Source organism: Fulmarus glacialis, unplaced genomic scaffold (genome assembly GCF_000690835.1).
Source record: "Fulmarus glacialis isolate BGI_N327 unplaced genomic scaffold, ASM69083v1 scaffold8639, whole genome shotgun sequence".
NCBI classification, from domain to species: Eukaryota; Metazoa; Chordata; class Aves; order Procellariiformes; family Procellariidae; genus Fulmarus; species Fulmarus glacialis.
Genome location: NW_009235150.1, coordinates 1 through 16,439, shown reverse-complemented (window position 1 = coordinate 16,439; position 16,439 = coordinate 1). Strand labels below are relative to the sequence as shown.

The 16,439-nt window shown below is 38.7% G+C and overlaps 1 protein-coding gene across 1 annotated transcript in view; it reads right to left on the bottom strand.

Annotated features, from left to right (window-relative positions):
• LOC104082688 (atrial natriuretic peptide receptor 1-like) overlaps window positions 1-16,289 on the bottom strand; it is a 19,893-nt gene extending 3,604 nt beyond the window's left edge. Inside the window, exons 1-13 of the mRNA XM_009585904.1 lie at window positions 16,271-16,289; window positions 15,473-15,620; window positions 13,939-14,025; window positions 13,528-13,671; window positions 12,546-12,667; window positions 10,776-10,917; window positions 6,674-6,722; window positions 5,575-5,753; window positions 4,589-4,697; window positions 3,619-3,712; window positions 2,705-2,792; window positions 1,799-1,938; window positions 526-678 (exon numbers count right to left, since the gene is read on the bottom strand). Of these exons, the coding sequence (XP_009584199.1) occupies window positions 526-678; window positions 1,799-1,938; window positions 2,705-2,792; window positions 3,619-3,712; window positions 4,589-4,697; window positions 5,575-5,753; window positions 6,674-6,722; window positions 10,776-10,917; window positions 12,546-12,667; window positions 13,528-13,671; window positions 13,939-14,025; window positions 15,473-15,620; window positions 16,271-16,289 (1,474 nt within the window). The remainder of the gene's footprint in view (window positions 1-525; window positions 679-1,798; window positions 1,939-2,704; window positions 2,793-3,618; window positions 3,713-4,588; window positions 4,698-5,574; window positions 5,754-6,673; window positions 6,723-10,775; window positions 10,918-12,545; window positions 12,668-13,527; window positions 13,672-13,938; window positions 14,026-15,472; window positions 15,621-16,270) is intronic.
• Between the last annotated feature and the right edge of the window lie 150 nt (window positions 16,290-16,439).

Here is a 16,439-nt window from a genome sequence, read left to right as displayed (position 1 = left end):
CTGAAGGCAGAAAATGAGCATTTTGATTCCTTCATGTCAGCCCCAGGGCATTTAAAATATAGAAGATAGATCTCTTGCTGAGACAATGTAAGCCCCTTAATTTGTAGATGCTGGGCTGCACAGCACATGTCCAACTCTAGCTGTCTATCAAGAAAGAGCTGCAATCAAATATCACCTTAGATCGGGGAGCTGGGAGTCTGAAAGTGAAGAGTCAAGATCAAAAAGTCAAGAAGAAACTCACTGTTTTGAGAAAAGAACAGCTGAAAAGGACAAGTAACGGATACAGAATGGCAGTACTCACTCATATCAGCAAAGGCACTGGGGTCATGTGGTGTTTCCAATGTTGTATTCTGCATTGTGTTCCCGATATTCCAGGTATCCAATAATTTATTCTGTTGGGATGACCTCTATGAGGTGTTCCATCCCATGTCAAGAAATTAACTTCATTTTTAATGGAGAGGAAATGCCACTACAGAAACATTTGTTAAACCAGAGCAGGACTTTTTTGCAGCCCTCTCAACATACCTGAATGGATTCCTGCTCTTATCTTTAGGAGGGTGTTGGGCTTGTGTGGGATCTTAAAAGTCTTGCAGACGTCCAGAAGGTCTAAAGCCATGCTTGCGATCTCACCGGCATGAAGGATCCCATTCTCTTTGGGTACTCCTGACACCACCATATCTTAACACAACAATGCAACTGTGTTAACCTTTGGCATTACACAGAGATTTACCAAAGGATGCTGCCTAAGTTAGAAAAAACTAAAGCCCAGTTCCTTCATATCCTGTAGCATAGTTGTGCCTGCTGAGCAGAGACAGCCAGAAACAAATGAAGGGTAGGGCAACAGCTCATTAATTACCCTAGCTCTGAAAAATGTTGGATTTCCTTCTTACTTTTCCATAAGATTTATTCCCTCCTACCCATTCTTCCTCTCTCCCTCCATTGAGGATGCTTGAAGTGGGACAGGTAGTGGAAAAGTGGCTGTTCAATACCTTTTGTCTTTGGGCAGACATTATAAAGAGAGAAAATGCTTCCCACTAGGCATTGTCCTATGCTTCCTGTGCTGACTCTTACTGTACGGAAGAGAGAGGTCTCTTCACGATCCCTCAGGTACATTTGTTCAGGAATTTTATGCTCCAGAATGTGTTCAACCAGCCACAAAAAAAAAGAGTGGGTTTTTTTTTTCACATCTCTTATAGGATTTCCTGTCTGTCTCATCCAAAAATCCTGCTAAATTCTGCTAGGTTTTTGATGGAACTCAGTTTTAATGGTAGTCAATCCCCAGCAGATTCCCATGGTAGCAAATAGCCATTTCCCTAAAAATCCAAAAAGAAGAGGCAACAAAGCCCCTACAGAGTATTAGGAGAGTGAAGGTTGTCATGGTCTTTGCAAAAGAAGAGAGGGATAATAAAGCTTATGGAATGGCATCTATGCTCCCATATAGAAGGTAAATTTTTCAGTTGTGTTCCTGTGAAACAGAACTGGGATTAATCTGTTGCCAAGGTTTAAAGTCAGACCTTACAGGTGATAGGAACCAAATAAACAGCAGCGGTAGTTTACTCAACTCATTTGTCCATCCACAACATTCATCAATTGTAGAAATAATGAAAGGTACGCAGGAAAATGTTCCTAAAATTTGCTAGGGCTCTGCTAGTACTTCTCCCTTAATTGTTTTGTGTGGTCTTCCCAGCGGTAATAAGGTTTCCAAATCTCCTTCATCTGTTCTTCCTTGTCATCAAATCAGTCTCTACCCTGATGAAATACCCATGCCCCATCATTGTCCACAGCTCAGGGAACTTACAGGCATCTCCTATTGTCTCCACCTTATAGACATCATAGTTATCTATGATTTCATCAAAAGTGGTATAAAGCTTGTTCAAGAGATCTACCACTTGGTAAGGTGTGCTGCTGCTGGACAGCTGAGTGAAGCCAACAATGTCACTGTTAAAACACAACAAAAAGAACATACTTATCCACTGTCCTAACCATTGCAGATTGGTAATCCTAAGTACACAGTAATAATTTCTCAGTGGAACTACCTCAACCTTCTCTTTTTCAGTATTTCTTTCGCTAAGGATCTTACAGAATAGTTTTGTCTTCAAACATTTACTTAAACTGAAAACATATTCCTTCCATTTAAAGGGACTGACTGACCAAAGTCTTTTTGCTTACCAATGCAGTAAACTACTTTTTACAGCTAGACTTTAATCTGCAACAGACTAAGTTGTCTTCAATTCTGGGTTATGTACAAATGAAAAAAGGGAACTTGACATCTGTCCATTTATGACAAGTGAAGACATGCAATTTATATGTTGCTTCACACACACATAACAAGTCAAAGACTGTAAATCCATGTGGACTCTAAGGATAGACAAGTTTCCTTTACACAGCTCAATGCTGGAACCTTTACTTACGTCTATCTTATGAAATATACATGCATGTGTGCGTAACACACATAAAGTGACGTGCTGCTCTGTGTTAGAGCTCCACAGTAATCTCATTTTTTATTTAAGAAATTATAATGAAAAAAATGGAGAGGTGTGAGAATTTTGAAAGACACTCATTTGCAGAGTCAAATGTTGCCACCTGTATGATACATGCCAGTTTAGATAGAAATTCTGTATTCGGTTAGGACTTCACCTCCACTAGGAGCCTAGAAGTTTCTTCAGTAGGAGTCAGTTCTAGTCATATCTTTCATTTTGTTTACCTGAAAAAGATGGTGGCACTTAAGTAACTTTGAGCTTGTGCATGTTTTCCCTGCCTGAGGTCATCTGCTACTTGCTTCGGCAACATACCTGTTGTAGAAAGTAGAGCACTGTTACTCTTTTGCCGTGGATAAAAGCACACAATAAACAGAACATGTTTGTTTAACGGTATAAAAGCAATGTTCATGAGTGTGAAATATTCTGAAGGAGAAAGCACTCTTTAGCATCAAAATCTGCTCTGCTGTAATGTGAGAATTCACAGTAAATCTGACTGATAACAGGCCCTGATTTTTCAGCTTACCCATAGCTTTTAGTTCAAACAAACCGATATCTATACATTCCAAGTCAGAGTAAGATTAGATTCTAATAGTGTGACTTGGGATATTACTAACTACTTCTTTGTCAACTCTTTGCTAGTGTTTTCTTCCTGTGTTAGGTTTTTTTACTATCTCTTCTCTGATTTTTTTAATCTTCTTTATTTCTCCTTGCAATTTATTTCTCCTATCTTGCACTTTCACAGCCTTTTCCTTTTTCTTTTCTATGTGGTATACCTGTTCCTTCATCCCTTTTTTCTTGTGGAATTCGAGAAGATACGCTGCCATCAAAAGTAACCTCAGTCCAAAAGCAATTTCCCAATATTTATAACTATACAGAAGGACTTCCAAGCAAGACGTAAGTGAGAGCACTATGGATTCTGGAGTCATAGCTCTCAGGTGAGTGCACTGATTTTAGGGGGAAAATATGAATAGTAGCTAAATATCTTTCCAGCTTTGCAAGGAGCAAGTATATTAATTCATTACCAACTAAATGTTATCTATTAAATAATCACCTATCAAAGGGTTTCTGTTTGTAATTAGACAGTTAAAATCAAATTATTATTGAGAAGAATATCCAGTATTTTTGTTATATAACTTACTATACAACAGACGATCAGTCTTCTGTTTTTCATGCATTAAATCCTGTGTTCTCTCAGAAACCAGTATCTCCAAATGTTTGCTATATTTCTCCATCTAAATAACATAGAGAATTGCATTAAATAATCCTTTTACTGAAATGGATTCATAGTTGTATAGGATTTAAGTATTTGAATGATTCTGCTTTGAAAACATTCAGATAAGCAAAGGCTCAAGTCTGAGAGAGTTGATTTTTTCTTACAAAATCCAAAGATCAGATTTCTCCCTAGGTAAATTTATGATTCTAAATTTGAGATTGTTGCTTACATTTAAGAGGGCAGAAGCCAATTCTAGACTTTTCAAAGTCTGTGTAAACATTAGGGTAGGCAAATCCAATGCAGAGACCAAGCTGCAGACATGGATTAAAATATGTTACCAAAACTGAAGGTATCTAAGTCTCAATCTTTTATTAAAAGCTCACAATGCTGTTTCGTAAACTGTCCTGCTATGCTATGCTATGCTTTTTGCATCCTTGCTCTATGTGAGGCAACAGACTGTGGAGGCAGGAGTCTCTTTTCTCTGCTGATGGGCTTAAGATACTCTGCTCAAAATGCATCTGTAAATATGTTATTCGTGGCAGGCAGGGATTCTATACCTGTAGTACTGTAAGACCACCACCAAGCCACTGGAAAAGGGGAATATAGTTTCCTGCGAGTGCTTTAAAAACCAAGCAGCATTTGACTGAAGAAACAAAAGTGTTCAGCCCCAAAGAAGTTGAGAAAGTTAAGAAAAACTGACAGAAATGGAATGAGAAGGAAAGCTGGGTCTCAAGCGGAACTGCAGCTACAATCAGTCCACCAGAGATGAATGAATGACTGTGGATTTTCTCATCAAACAGGGGGTATGAGAACAAAAAACAAACCTGAAGGATAGAGATGAAAGTTATTGCAAGTGAGCAGATTGACTTGGATTGGATTAAAAAACTAAATTTACCAGAGTCATCATCATGTCAACAGGGCTAACTTTATTAGGATTCATCTTGTATAACATTTTCTTGACTTGTTCAAATGTAGGCCTTTGGGCTGGATTATTTTTTCTGCACCTTCTTTTTTAGAGTGAGAAAAGCAAACAAGCTTTTGTCATTCCAAGCACAGGCAGTGTTTCAAATTAATACTACAATTTTCTCGGTGCAAACTGTCCATGTGAAGCCCTATCTGCAGGTGGTGAAAAGTGGCAGGGCTATGCTGAAGTCTGGAGACTTCTGCAGATATATGCTGAAAGAAGGATGTTAGTTCATGAAAATGCTGCTGGTGGAAATCATGAATTAGATGCTCACGTTCCTTCTGCCAAACACTGCTTAAGCTCTTGTCTTGTGCTTTAAGACAGTGTTACGCTGTTGTAGTCACATACTGTTTTCAGAGGACTTGTCCATACACAAAATTCACAAGAGATTAAAAACTCAACTACTTCTTAAGAATGTTAACTCCTGACTGAAATCTAGTGCTACTTATGAGAAGTTTGTTACATTTAGGTTGCTACAAACCACCAAAGGTGAGTTATATAGCTCTCAAGCTGAAACAAGGATGCCACAATCTTGTTCTGATTTAATTGAACCGGGAGGCAGTTTGAGGCTACTGAATACATGCACCTTTTGCATGAGAATCAAATGAAACTCATACTTTGCCTGAGATACGTACTTCACTATTTGAAAGTCCTTTGCCAGTAAGCTAAATAGATGTTACTAATATAAAACATGTATGGAACTCAACACTTTATAATAAAATGAAAATGCACAAAAATCAATGATTGAATATTAAAAACATAATTTAGTACACTGACAATTTGTGGGGACAACTGAAACTTTCAATTTGTCAGAATGACTGGTTTTTTATTAAGGATATTAAAGCATTTCATTGTGCCTTGTTTGAGATGTACTTCTTGACTTCTGGGTTGTTTACATTCATCAAAGGTAATATTGCCATAAAACTTCTTTGACATGTCTTAAATTCACTTCAATAAAGAATTTTTGTACACAATAGTGTCTCTTACTCACGTCTATGTAATCTGTGGGACATGGGCAAGAATTCTCAGCCTTTCCAGAAATTAATTCTGCCAAAGGTGGGCACCAAGAATATTCAGCTGAATGCACATCATCTTTCTAGAGAAAAAGAGATTAAACAATGTTGAAACACCGTTTCATACCGCCCATTCAAAATATATTACTACGATTATCATTACTTTTATGATGTCTTCCCTATGACTTCCAGATCAGCTTTTTTACATGAGAGTACAAGAAAAAAAAAAAAAGGCTATAACCCAGTCTAAACTGGGTGGCCTTGTCTAAAAGCTTTTTCATGGCTGAAAGACTTTAATCTCAGTGTTTATATGAGGTAAACAAATTTTGAAACAAATGAATACCTGGCAAGATATTGAGAAACTTTTGAGAAACCACAAGGCCTACATTGGTCTATTAACACAAACTGTCAGAAGTGGAATAATGGCAGTTTCAGGTCTTTGTTGTTAGAATTCTTGTTAAGCAAATTATTGCAGACAGAACATAGTTACATATCCGGAACATCTGGTTTCAATTTCAAGGTGCATTTTTTGTGTTTGCCATTTAGCACTGATCACAAGACACATGCAAAGACGACATTTTCCTTATGGAGAGCAGCTCATTTGCTCCTCTAGCATGTTCTTAGCACTGCAAAACTCCACTGAAAGGGCCTGTACATGGCAGGAAAGGGAAGGAACAACAGGAGAAAAAGGAAGATATTATGACGTACCTTCCCCCTCCACCTCCCTGCCATTAAGCGTCACAGAGCTAACCAAAAGGCAATTTTGGAGCTACATTATTTTTGTCATACACTCTTCTTCAAAGTCCTGGAGGGAAGACTGGTAGATACAAGAGGAAGCCCTGATTGCATGTTCCATTGGAACAGAACTTGCACCGCAAAATCAAGAGGAAAATGCATGCTCAAAAAATAAATCAAAGGTGCAGTTACTCAGAGTTTGGTTTGTAGCTTCAGCAGAAACAGAATCAAAGCTTTCATTCAAACTTCAAAGTTCATCTTTACTTACTGGCATAGGGTCACTTCTTGTGGCAATTTCTAGTAAAATGATGGCATAGCTGCAGAATAAAAGTAAACCAAAATCTTAATGGAATTACAGTTAATGGAGTCAGTGATTTCCTCTTTCCATGATTTCTTATTCTTCCCCATTTTACAGCTGAAAGCCCAGTATCCCAGAAGGGAGAATGGCAATAGTGCTGCTATCTGTTACTACTCTGTGTTTTCAGAGATCTGTCACTGATCATTTCACAGCAGTCTCCTCTCACAGTTACCAGTCTGAGAGATGAAGCATTTGAGTTTGATGGACAGCAAAGCAATTTTCTATGGAAGAATTAATGGACTCCAGAGGGGATATGGGCAAGCGTTTACATGATACCTACCAATTAAATACACAGGACAGGTTTGTGCTGTAATAAAGGGGCAGGAGTAGGTTCATCAGGATCATTAGCTGGAGGAGTGGCTTCTTTTCAGCACAGATCACTGTTCTGGAAAATCTCCATAAAGTCAATGATGAGACAGTGTGTCCAGAGTAGATCTTTTACAGTAAGCATTTTTGCTCGTTGTTTCTGAATTATATTTTCATCATCATCATCTTCATAAGATGAACCACGGTCAAACACATTCATCAAGGGTGAAGAATGGAAAAAATGGGGTAACAACTGGGTGTTCAGTCTCCTTATTTAACTCACGAGAGATCTTTCAGAACAGTGATCTCCAAGATGCCAGCACCTCCTCTAACCAGTAATCCTGATAAAGATACTCTTGCCTTTTTATGTATTGAAACTGTGTAATAATTAACTCCCCGTATGCATCTCTACTTAATAACATTTATTTTTATTGGTTTGCAATCTCTTGTATTGCTAATGGTTGCTCTGTTCTGTAAAGCATTCTAGCTATATAATGGGGTATGTCTATCTATCTTTCAGTCCACTCAGTGGACCACCACTGGCAAATAAAATAATGCATATAAACCATGCTGAATAATGTAGAAATTAATCTGATGAGATTTTTTTGTTAATTTTGGGGTAATTTGGGAGTAGAAAGGAATACCAATCCTGGTAAGACAGCAAAGCTGAAACAGATTTTCAAGGAGAGTATTTAGATGATGGTAACTCTGATAAAGCAGTATTGATTTCATTCAGCTTCAGCAGCACTGCTCAGAAAAAGTCCTAACATAGTGGATAGTAAAATTCACATAACAATTACCAATCAAGAGGAGCCAATCTAGGAGAAACTGTGACTGGAAACAACCTCTTCAGCTCAAACAGGAGCTACTTTCATGCTCCTGTTCTCATTTCCATTTTACCTTTCCCATCTGACCAACACATACCCTAAAGAACTTTAAAAGTTAGTGATTCATCTGTAAGACCACACAAAATTACAAGTCCCACTCCTGCGGTTCCTACTCATTTTTTATTTGGGCCATACCTTCAGGAATATTAATGGAATTTTTGCATAGATAAAAACAGGATTTCAAGACTGGAACACTACTCCCCGGCCAGTGAGCCCACACACATGTATCAGGAAGGCTTAGCACCGGCTCATATCATCAAACACAAACTGTGTTAAAATGCAGGTTATGAAGAATAGCTCAGTTAAAAAGACAACCCTTTTAATGCCACAGAGTACATCTCTATTTTTCTTCCCTGACTGCACATTGCTCTTCTCTCTTTTCTGATTTAATCTCTTACTGTTTTTTCTTTTTTACCAAGGAAGGATTAACTGCAGTACAACAAAAGAAGACTTGGATTTTGCAGACGCGGGGACTGACAGCAAGATAGATTCAGCAAGCATTCACTGAAACTGTGAAAAGTTCATTGTAGTCATCTACGATATCAGCAAATCAGCTTTTAGCACTATTTTAAGGGGAGTCCTTGGCAAGAAATGGCTTCAGGAGGCCAGGTTACCTGCAAAGTCAAGTAATGATATCTAACCTGAACAGGGGCAAAATGTGAACCAGACAAGTACCAAGGAAACATTTGCTGGAATGCATTTTGGCTGTGGGGCAATGATAAACTGCAATGCGTAAGACAATCCTAAAATTGCTGCTTAGTTGGAGCACTTTCTAAGACCAGTCCATGTAGAAAAAGTAAAGACCGACATAGGATAAATGACAATAGCCAGAAATATCAACACAGTGACAAACTGCCTTTAGTTGAGCTATTTTGAAGCAAATTCTAAGGGCATGTTTAAGCCTATAGATATAAGTACTATTGAGACCTCAAATTCTTGCTTCCATAATCTGATAGAATGGATTACAATTAATAATGTTCTAGCATATTGTATATGCATACTTAGGTCTTTACAGGGGAATAATGTGCATTAATCCAGTAAATCTTATATATAAAATCGTGTCTTCAGTCCATATAATTTTTAATGAATCCTAATTGAAAAAAGGAGAAGACTTAAACAACATTCTCTGTTTCTTCAACTAATTTTTCAATAAAAGCCCCATAACAGTCACTTAAGGCAGTAAGCATTGTGGCCTAGTGCGGGCCAGAGTAAAACTCGGACCTTTTGATAAAGGCAATAATAGCTACTCTTTGGTAAATGTTGTTAATAAACAGTTTTGGGCCCCTCACTACAGGAAGGACATTGAGGTGCTGGAGCGTGTCCAGAGAAGGGCAACAAAGCTGGTGAAGGGTCTAGAGAACAAGTCTTATGAGGAGCGGCTGAGGGAACTGGGGCTGTTTAGCCTGGAGAAGAGGAGGCTGAGGGGAGACCTCATCGCGCTCTACAACTACCTGACAGGAGGTTGTAGCGAGGTGGGGGTTGGTCTCTTCTCCCAAGTAACCAGCGATAGGACGAGAGGAAATGGCTTCAAGTTGCGCCAAGGGAGGTTTAGACTGGACATTAGGAAAAACTTCTTTACTGAAAGAGTGGTCAGGCCTTGGAACAGGCTGCCCAGGGAAGTGGTGGAGTCACCATCCCTGGAGGTATTTAAAAGACGTATAGATGTGGCGCTTAGGGACATGGTTTAGTGGGCATGGTGGTGTTGGGTTGACAGTTGGACTTGATGATCTTAGAGGTCTTTTCCAACCTTAATGATTCTATGATTCTATGATCCTATGATTCTTCTGCTCAACTGTGTTGCACTGTCAGCATTTCAATCTCTAATTGAATTCCAGTTCTTTACATTCTGCTAGCTACCAAAGTCACCAGGAAATAGAAGACTTCTGCTGGGCTAGGAATGTGGCAAGAAAAAGTAAGAGAAAAGGGCCACAAAACATCTTGCAGTACCATTCTGCATTTTCCCCTTTCAAATGCTTTCAGCAAACCACTGGAAATAAGCAGACAGAGGAAGTATCATTGTTAGGAAATGGAATACAACAAGAACACACTGATTTTCCTATTTAATACAGAAAAATCATGCGAGAACCAAGAAATATAGGTATTTTTTTAAAAAAAATAATTTAATGACTTCTTCATTGGATTATTATTCTTAGAAAATTCAATTGTAATCCCGCTTATGTGAAAAGTGATTGGATGGAAGCTATCCATCACTGGCAAGGCTTAACCTGATAGCCAAATAAGCCATTGCAAAGTGATCTCCTATAAAGGCTTTCAGAAGGAAAGGGATGGCATTATTCACTAGTGCATTCATTTCCTTTTCCTACCTCTATTTTTTCTCTGCAAACCAAATATTGTCACTGTGTGTATGCAGCAAAATAACGTATTGACACTAATTATAGAATTATGGGATGCATATATGCATTATGACATCCTGGAAAATTTATGCTATTAACTTTTAAGGTATTGCCATTATTGAAAATAATCTACTTTTTCATAAGAAACAGCAACAAAAAATGATTACTAGATAACAGCAGATCTTTATACCTTTTTCACCTACCAGTCCAGAGTAACTCTTTATAAATCATTAGATGAACTCTGCATTTATATAATGTCAGTGAATTCAGTATTTGTTTATCTACCTTGAAAGAGAGGATCTTGTGATATCTATGCTGTTCTGTATGCCAGGATCAATCTTTTTTGAAATACAATCAAACATATACCTGAGGTGACCACAGAATCACACTGAGCTTAATTGTGATTAAAGAATACTCAACTTGAGATGAGATTATTAAGTACAAGAAACAGGAAAAGTTAACTACCTGTAGACGTCTATCATAGAATTGGGTTCAAAGTCTGAAAGGGAATGGATTTCAGGAGCTGTGTAAATCTGTATCAAATTCTGCTGGTATGAGCTTGACCCCTCAGGAGAATCTTCTTTTCTGTATGACTGCAAACCATAATCTAACATGGAAGAAAACAGGAAGCAAACTACTCATTGGGTACTTCTCTGAAACATGTGCATTAGTAGACAGTAACATAACTAAAGGAATTAATTTTCCCTATTTGAAATACACAACTTAGTCTAAAAATAGTGTGTGTCTGGTGGTCTTGTCCCTCTAAACCAATTGCAAATATAGGACCTGGAAACCAAGTATTTGGGTGAGACTGCATGACAGCAGGGAAGTTGAACTACATGGCCCCTTCCAATCAGAATTATTTTATGATTCCATAAAATTATATTCAGAGAATAGGCTCACTTCAGTGCAAGAGTTAGCATGCAAATGCAGGTTTCTGTCTACTCGTCCCCTGATACTTATCTGTGGTGGCAGGTTGCTAGAGTAATTACAAGTTAGACAGACTAGAACTACTGAAAATCAGATGGTGGGCTTTACTTGCACACCACTAGCTTTGGAAAAAAGCAGCATAAATGTAAAACATCTTTGCAGCTATACTTTTAGCCTACCATAGAAGAGATTCTTAGCATGTGACTCAGGATAGGAGAGGAGAAAAAACCAACTGACTTCAGTTTTCTTTTTGATATAAACAGCACTCTGCTGAGTGTATGGGAAGGCAGGATGAAGATGTCTGGTTTTGTCTGCAGTGACCTCTAATTAAGATGGTCCTAGAGCTTCATTCTTTATGTTGGAGGTCAGTCGAGTTTTTCAAGTAGCTCCCACATTGATTATTTGTGAGGTTTGTTCAACATTATCGCATCCAGATAAAGCATGAATATTTGAAGTCTCTACAGTTAACTGCTGAAGTGCTACCAGTTAACTTCTGAATAATTTCACAGAGATCTCATTTAATTCAGAGGAGCTGTGCTAAGGTGATACAATTGATGTAATCCAACTATCTCCATTTTTTATGCTTTTCTCCAGAACAGGTTCTAAGCAAAGTAGGCAGTCCTGAATGCAGCAGGATACTAAACAAGTTGAAGAAGCAGGCATGGCGTCATAGGATGAACAATTGAAAGACTGTTGCTGCTGTTTTTAAGATGGCTGTAGGTTATAGAGTGTGATAACTGCTTTGGGGAGGAAGTAGAAGAGATGATCATTGCCTTCATTTCCTTTGGCAGCTGCAAACTAAACTAGACTCTCCAGTGGTTTTTCTGTCCCCACAGGCTGTCTTCCTGTACCAGGAGCTATAGCTCTGTCTGTGGGAGAATACAATTCAGTTTTGTGTACAGGACTGAAAAGCTCTGAGTTGAGTCTGCTTTTCTCCATGAAACTAGCTTGTGTTTACCAGTCAGCATTATTCCATATCTTTACAGCACTGTCCATGCCTCAGGTTTTCTCTCTGTATCAAAACTGAGAATGAGACAGAGTTTATGCTCAGACTGATATTGATAGACTCCATCGTTTGTGGGATCTGATATGTGCATCAGTGACACATGTTAAATGACTTGGCATGATAACATAGCATGAAACTTGCTTCAGCGTGGGGCACTTCTAATGAAGGCTGGTATAGTCAGCATTTCCACATGAAATGTCAACATGGAGGTGCTTGGGAGGAGTGTTGAGTTTGAAATCTATATGCATTAGTGGGTTAGCTGGGCAGTTTTGAAATTTTGTTTCTTATCTTCTCTTTACCTGCAATTTTACAAACCCATCGGTCATCTATCACACAGTTACTAGACTTCAACCGTCCATGATACATTTTGTGGTGGTGAAGATAGGCCATTCCTTGCGCAATATCAGTAGCAAAAGAAAACCTGAAAGGCAAAAATCAACGAGCTAGTATTTCCATTAAACCTTCACTCAAGAGTGGTCCAAAGCCTACTGAAGTTGACAGAAAGCCTCCCTATGACTGCAATTGCTTTCAATTTGTGTCCCCATGCTCATTTTTCCAGAACACTTAAGGTGGGTTGCTGAAAGCCCTTAGCTCCCACTCAGTTGTCTGAGTCCACAGGCCTTTAGCCTCTTTTAAGACAGCTGAGTTTCTTCTAGAAATTCCCAGTACCTTTCCATCCTTGAGAGTGCTTTCAAATATTTACAAGAGAAACAATTTTTTATTAACTTTCTCACTTTATTTGGAGGGTTTCCTCCCTTACAATCTTTTTCTTTGCTGAAGGCAAACATAAGGCTCCAAGAAGATTATTCTCAAAAAACAATGTCATTGCCTTTGTGGAAGTTTCGCTGACAATGTAAGCTCATTTTCTGTATTGGTAAATATAATAAAGCGTTTGTAGGTATGTCAATCATTTCACCAATATGTCTTCACGAACAGAGATGCAGTGACTTTTAATTAACTGGGGATGCCCAAGAAATTTGGGAACAAAATGAAGTTATATGGGAAAAAAGGAACAGGAAAAAAAACAGTTTTGCAGTATAACTAGAGGTGGGTTGAAAAGTCATTGGCTTAGCATGACCAGCACTAAATATATGATTGCTCAAAAATCCAGAAGACAAGTTGGGCTGGATATTTGAATTCACTTTCTTTCTTTCTTCTTCATACTTTCCAAATCACAGTGCAAGCCTGTCTATCCAAGGATTGTATCTAAAATTAACATCTTGTCCTAAACAGCACATAGCACAGTTTGTGTCATTTAGCTTTTCAAAGGTTTTTTTCTACCTGAAGCCCCAATTCAAAGGAATGTCTTCATTGAGCAGAACATCACTCAGGCTGCCTTTGGGGCAGTACTCTGTCACGATGGCAACGTTTGGCACTTCTATACAGCCTCCAATGAATTTGCAGAGATTGGGATGGTCAAGTTCCCTGTGAAAATCAACAGAAATAATAGCATACCAGCAATTTTCATGGATAGCCCTCCTGCTTTTTGTGGGGTAACTGGAAAACCAAGTGCCTTCTCTCTCCATGTAGAGAGAAAATTAAAACAGGCATTAGGAGATTTTGATCTGGTGTCAAAGAAAAGTTTGAAAGGAAGAAGAATATGAATTTACAGTCACATTTGGACAGATTGTAACCCCTAAAGAACCAGTGTAAAAATGGAATAACATACATTTCTCAGGTTTCACTTCTTACCTCACTTGCTTTACTTCTTTACGTATGGATTTGGACAGTGTGAATGCCTTCTTCAATATTTTCTTTATGGCCACTGTTCTACCATCGCTGAAACAGAATGAAATGCTGTTCACAGGATTTGAGGCCAACTTCATAAGCCAGCCAGACTACAAAAATGGACTGGGTATTTTTTTTACAGTGGGCAGCTTCATAGTTCTAGAGATGAAGTACAGAATTTAAGCATATCCATACGTGGGTGTAAATCTGAATCTGAGTACGTGACAGGTGACAGGGCCCTGTTTCTATGATAAGGGAAACATTAGTAATTATATTCAAGCACCCTTGATCTGTGGATGACATTTGGAACGTGAGAGTGTTAAGAGTTGAGGCAGCTGGATGATGGAGTAGCAGCAAAGGAAATGTCAGAGCTAGTGAAACGTATATGGCAACATCCCTGCTACCTGTTGCTTCTGTCTACTGTTTTGGAGATCCACCACTGATATTTAACATCCTTTTGTTCTCATGGGATGAAGCATTCTCAGTGATGAAGCAGCTGAGTTTGATAGACAGCAAAGCAATTTACCTTGGAAGAATAAAGGAATCCAGTGGAGATACATGCAGGAATTTAAGTGATACCCACCATATAAATACAGAGTACGGGGTCTGTGGTGTAGCAGATGTAGGTGCTTTGCCAATGAGACTGAATACCCCATTCTTACATCTTTCACCCTTGATGAATGTGTTTGACCTTGATTCATCTGAGGAAGATGATGATGATTCAGAAAGAAGCAGCAAAAATGCTCACTGTAAAAGATCTATGCTGGACACTGTGTCTCATCAAAGAAGTGGCTATGGTTTTCCAGAACTGAAAAGGCAGCTGCTCCCCCAGCTGATGATCCTAAGTAAGCTCCTCTATCCTGCAAAGCACAGATCCTGCCCTGTGTATTCAAATGGTAGGTATTACTTCCGTCTTTGCACGTGTTCCACCCCTAGCCCCTAATTATTTTTTTTTTAATGGGTAAAATTGCTTTCTGGATAGCAGGATATGGCTATACTGTTTGTCCGTATAGTTATGTTATGTGCATCTTTATAATGTGATCCAGAGGTGAAATGCTCTGTATCTTCAGTCACATCAGCTGGTTTAAGGACAAGATTTTTAATGTACTACTGTATAGGATGCCACTCTTTAGTGCAAAGAACCTCGCTGTGCTCTGCCTGCTTTTTAGAAGAAGGGCTGCATAAAAGCCTTGGTTCCAAATATATTTGAACAGTAAGGTCCATTCATTAACAAGACACATTATGCAGCCACAGCCTTTTAACAAGTCCCCAAGAGAAAAGGAGAAATGACAACCAAAACAGAAGCCTGGCATATAAGATATTCCACAGCCAGTATGTGATACAAGTCAGATGATGATACTAACTTACTAGATTTGGCCTAACAAGAGAAATGCAAGCTTTTGCACTACCTATCAGCAGTAAAGTGGCAAGAAACAGAAAGCAAGGTGAAACTATAGTATATTAGGTACTGCGGTAAATGAGTAATATATTGACTTACTATCTCCCAGTCTGGGTGAAGTACTGTTTCCTGGACATGTAAGCAGCCGCTGTGCAGGAGCTCAGAGCAGTGATACAGCTGGCATTGGAGTCACTGGGTGCAGGGGGAGCACTCATCATGCTTCCTGTTGCTGTCCGTACTATGCGATCTAAATGGGATATGGGATGAGAAAAGGTACCTGAAGATGCATATTATTCCAAAGGTAGAGACTCCAGAGGCAGACAAATATAGGGAATTCTCCAAATCTTTTCATCTTGGCTGGTCTTGTTAACAAAGACAGAAATTGCTTGGAATGTGACTGATGCATAAAAAGTGAAAAAGTTCCAGAGGTGATTCATTGTCAGAGATCTTTCCCACTAATCCTCAGGATTTGATGGAAGTTTAGTTTCTCTGCTCTTGGGATGATTAGCTCTTGCTGCTATTTAGATGCTGAGGACAGAACCCAGGGAAGCAGAGCAAGCCCTGTGCCATATTTTAACAAGTCTATTTGAAGTTCCTAGAAGACTGTAAAGTACAGGGATGTGGGAAGTGATTCTGACACCAGAGGGAAGTCAGGGAAGAGCAACAATACAGTCAGATGAAAAAAATCAGTGATCTCAATGTATGTCTTTTAATCTCTGTTGACCAGCTCAAAGTAACAAAACGGATTTCAAAACAAATTTAATGAATTACATATCATTTCACCATCTCCAATTAAACCCCAGATTTTGCCTATTAGTCTCAGCATTGCTGAAACTTCTCAAGTCTCCCTGGTATCAATATCCAGTAAAGTGTTGCTGAAGAAGTTCAGCATCTCACCTTGCATCAGGACTGCCATGTTCCCACACCATAGTATTGTCCATATGCAGTTCAAAATTACGTTGACATTTGGAGTCTTTCTACAGCATTCCACCCAGAAATATATTAGAGAACCCTGAGATAGCTTTGAGAATAAAAGTGTATATATATATTTTTTTTTAATAATAAT